Source organism: Octopus bimaculoides, chromosome 6 (assembly GCF_001194135.2).
Source record: "Octopus bimaculoides isolate UCB-OBI-ISO-001 chromosome 6, ASM119413v2, whole genome shotgun sequence".
Taxonomy (NCBI): Eukaryota; Metazoa; Mollusca; class Cephalopoda; order Octopoda; family Octopodidae; genus Octopus; species Octopus bimaculoides.
In genome coordinates, this window is record NC_068986.1 from 90,493,760 (window position 1) to 90,498,559 (window position 4,800).

The 4,800-nt window shown below is 37.8% G+C and overlaps 1 protein-coding gene across 1 annotated transcript in view; it reads right to left on the reverse strand.

Moving 5' to 3' along the window:
• Positions 1–268: 268 nt before the first annotated feature.
• Positions 269–4,800, reverse strand: part of LOC106869808 (uncharacterized) — a 6,465-nt gene continuing 1,933 nt past the window's right edge. Inside the window, exon 2 of the mRNA XM_014915668.2 lies at positions 269–954. Coding sequence (XP_014771154.1) covers positions 770–954 — 185 coding nt within the window. The 3' untranslated portion in view covers positions 269–769. The remainder of the gene's footprint in view (positions 955–4,800) is intronic.

The following is a 4,800-nucleotide window of genomic DNA, read 5'->3' on the forward strand; positions in this document are numbered from 1 at the left end:
GTGGTTTACTAATTTCCAAATTATCTAAAACCAAAAACACTGAAAATAAATGAATAAAACAACTTTAAACCATGAACAAACGTTTTATTAGTTTTCATTTCCTGTACTTATGTGTGTGTTTAATATATATTTATTATTTGTATTATATATATATATATATATATATATATATATATATGTCTCAATATATGTATGTATATATATATATGTGTGTGTGCGTGTGTGTGTGTGTGTGTATGTGCGTGTGTGTGAGAGAGAGAGAGAAAGAGAAAGTGAAAAATATTTATTCTCAGATTAATATGTAACAGGCACATCGTACCACCTTAGACCGGTTTCTTGTATTTAAATATCGGTTTTTATTACCAAGAGACATAGTTTTATATGCTTTGTCCTTTGTTTAATAGTGAAACACATTTTAGATTAAGGTATTTGAAACAAATCTCTAAATTTCTTTATTTAATGCAACAACAACTACCATTAATTAATTAAAACGGAATTATCAAGTTAAATTTTTTTTTTAGACTAAGAAGAATACAAAATGTTCTCAATGTGGAATAAGTTGTTTTTGCTTGAAGAGAAATCTAACGCTTCGGAAAGAATTTATTCACCAGTTGCTCGTAAATCTCATCACCCTTTGACAGAGAGTTCTAGCTGAAATATCAAACTCCTCTTTATCACGACAAACTAATTTATTCCTCTTTGTAAAACTTTTGTATTAACTATTTGCCAACAGAAGGTATCACTAGTTTCTCTAGAATCTTCTCCATGACTATGAAGTATATAGCTGACAGTTACTTTCTTCAGGTTCCACACATCTTTGGTGCTCAATACTAAAATGAAGGTCCTTTTGACACGGCATGGAAGGATATGAAGCACCGTCAAAACAGGGTATAAAACGGCCACAGTCTTGCGGGTCGTAGTTTAGTCCAGTGTCGTTTTTACAGAGCGGATCATCTGGAAAAGAAAATTAAAAATGATATAAGGGAAATATTTCAAGAACGTTGAGTTAATAGAAATATCGATAAAATGCACACGGTATCTTTGGTAACAATCATCGCATTTATTCACACTATGTAGATTGTTGTAGTCATTTAGCTGCAGCTCAGCTCTGATCAAGCGTATCCCAGCCATTAACATACCGTCATTATTTTTGAGGTAGCAAGGACTACATATCAATCTGCATGTCAATGACCCCAATAAATTTAACCGATTCGACCATCGGGCACCCCACAATTCTGTCAAGCAGTACGGCCCTGCCTCTCCAGGTGCCGAGCTGCAGGACTGCCAGCTTTTCCTGATTAAATTTTGTTCCTGTTACAGCTTCGTACTACTTCAAAGTTTTGTCTTTAACCTCGATATGATTGGTATCCGTCACTGTTACAATGACGTCATCTGCGTATGCGGACCTCTTTACCACATTCTAGTTCATGCGAAATGCTTCTCGAAACATCCGACTCACGTAGCGCCAGTACGTACAAAAGAGGCGAGAGCTAGCAGCCTTGACGGGCCAAATGCATAATACTAAACGGTTCTGATAGATAGCGATTTACTTTCTTTACTGAGCAGATGTCACTGTACAGCCACCTAACCTATGAAGGCGTAACCGAACCCAACTGCCGCGGGGACAATTCCGAGACTTTCACTGGTTTTTATTGACAGCCACGTCCTGCTTTATGTCACCACTTTGTAATATGTAAGACAACTCATTATCTTTTCTTACAAGCACGAAGTTGGATGTGGGTGAAGTTTGTTGTTGTTGTGAGTGGAGTTATGTACTCAATTGGTACTTTTTGTTCTGGTTTTTGTCGAGTTTGAGTGTTTCTCTGCTAGTTTTTCTCTCACGTGCTCATTCTTGTCTCGTTTGTGCGTTTTATATTTGTTGTTGTTGTTGTTAGTGGAAGAGGTGGTAGTGATTCGTCTGAGGTTGATATTGGATTGGTACTGTTTTGTGTTTTGTTCCTTTTCTTTTTTTACTTTTTCCAGTCATTTTCTTCATATCCAGTGAAATTTTGCTCCCCTCTAACACAATGCATGCCAGTATCCATCAGGAGTTTCGCTCTGGTGGGACTGTTACCTTCACAATCCTTCTTTCCAAATAAGACTGGAAGAGAAGTCCTTTCAGTGACAGGTGATCACTGAATGTTTACTACGAGGTCCTTAATCTTAAATAAGACCTCGACCCCCTCCGAACTGCCTTGCCATAGATATATGTTCGATGTTCTTCCACACATCACGGAATGCCTTTCTACTCGTGCGTTTGTGGCCATCTCCAGTTGACGACTTTTAATCTTTTTTAACGATATATGACAGTATCCCAAGCAGTTACAAGTAGAATTTCAGAACGTATTGTCCTTCTCTCCTCACTTTTCCTAAATCGAATGGCGTCTTCGAATTACTCCCTTAAAGAAAATATATCAGCAAAAGAAGCTTTGCTATTGCTGATGTTGGTAGTGTTGTTATTGCTGTTGCTGCTGCCTCTGCTACTGCTGTCGCTGCCACTTTTGCTGCTTTCGTTGTTATCTTCAGTGACATTACCACTGCTGATACTGTTGCTTTTGCTATCATGGCTGCTGCTGTTGTTGTTTTTGTTAACGCTGTTGATGTTGTTCTTTTTGCTGTTATTCTTGTTTTCCGCTATATCAGTGGTGCAATTTTTTTTTAACTTTGAATTTTCACTGATGAAACCTTCCACCCCACTTCTATGAGTAGAATGCCATTTTCACTACCATTACTGCTGCTGTTGTTGCTTTTGTTGTTGTTGTTGTTGTTGTTGTTGTTGGTGGTGGTGGTGGTGGTGATACTGTTGTTTGCGGCAGTAGCAATGGTGCAATTATTTGGACTTCGAACTTTCAACGTTTGAAAATGTTATTCTCCCTTTTCATGAGCAGAGTGAAGGGGAGCGACACGTTCATTACCTCCTACCTCTCCCTTCAGCTTGCTGGCTTTGGATGCCGACGCCATGTTTGTCAAAGTTACGTTTTTCAAAATAAAATCTGAGAATTTTTTTTTAGCAAATTTGAGCCCCAAAAGGAGTGATAAACAAAAAAGCCAGCCAGCCCTATGAGTTTTGGTTAGCTTAAACAAAAGTTATGTATGAAAATTTCAACTTTCGACATATAAACAACTTTTGAACCGATGAACAAACTTACGAGTGACTCGAAGTGATTTGTTGCTGACACTACACACAAAAATAATATAATATAGAATGACAACAGGGTAACGCCGTTAGTTTTTAAGTTTTTAAAAGTTTTTTAAGCTCTTTGAAGTTCTTAAAATGCTTTTCCTTAAGCGATTTTTGAGATTTCTTTAACAAAATAATCTAAAAAAGTTTTCACCTTGTCACCTTTTCTAGTCTTGTTCTTAACTTCTTTTAACTTCGACGTCACCCCGTTGTCTTACTATGCTATATTATAACCACGTTACCTGAGATACACCAGCACATTACAAAAATAATATTAAAAAAATAATTGTTCGAAATTTTAATACAAGGCCAGAAATTTTAGGAAAGTGGATAATCCATTACACCGATCCTAGTACTTTGTTTGTTACTTTATTTTATCGCCCTTGGAGAGATGAATGGCAAAGTTGACATGGCAGGGTTTGAACTCAGAATGTAAAGAGCTAGAACAAATACCACTAAACATTTTTCCCGATGCTCCACAAATTCTGCTAATCTACCTCTCTTATGGCTTCTAATTTAACCAGCAATTATGAGGTCAGGGTGTTAGTAATTAAATCAACCTCAGTACTTAAGTCATATCCTCCAGTCCAAAAGCATGGAAAACAAAGAACAAGGATAGACAGTTGTAGGATGGTACAGTCAATTAGGTCGACTGAGTAGTTTACTGGTACATATTTTATCGACCCCGGAAGCACAGATTGTAAAGAAATTCCTCTGGTTTTAAAACTCACTACATAAATATTGCAAGATATCTTGTCCGATTCCATCATCTTGAGCTCTATTTCTAACAATAAAGATTTTTAACATCATTACTGGTAGGTTGAAAGACCAGCATCATCTTCCGCTGCATATTAGAGATAAAGCCTACAAACACATGCGCATGCGCATCGTCTACGGTCTCCCAAAGGGAGCATTTAGTAATGTGTAACTCATCGTGTATAAGTATAAGCATCTCCCTCTGATGTGGAAGCGTGTGGCTTGGTGGTTAGAGTATTCGGTTCAATATCGTAAGGACGTAAGTTCGATTCCTGGTGGCGCGTTGTGTCCTTGGGCAAGGCACTTTATTGCAGGTTGCTTCAATCCACTCAGCTGGCAAAAATGAGTTGTATCTGCAATTCAAAGGGCCAGCTTTGTTACACTCTGTATCACATTCTGTGTCACGCTGAATCTCATTGAGAGCTACGTTAAGGGTGCGCGTGTCCGTGGAGTGCTCAGCTGCATGTATGATAATTTCATGAGCAAGTTGTTCCGTTGATCGGATCATCTGGAGCACTTGCCTTCGTAACCGATGGAGTGTCAGTTATGTCTCTGACTGTTTCTCTCTCTGTGTGTATGTGTGATAACATACGTACATAAATGCATGCATACATACATACATACATACATACATACATACATACATACATAAGGTCATGTACTGTTAATCTTGGTATGAGATCATCATGTTGCACACATATGGTTGTGATGCATGTGCCTGGTGTACCCTTATCAGACAGGTAGTCATGATGGGTATAATGGGCTTCGTATATTTTACCCCAGTGTCACTTTGATGGCATGCGCTGCTTTCTCATACATACATAATACATTCATACATACATACATACATACATACATACATA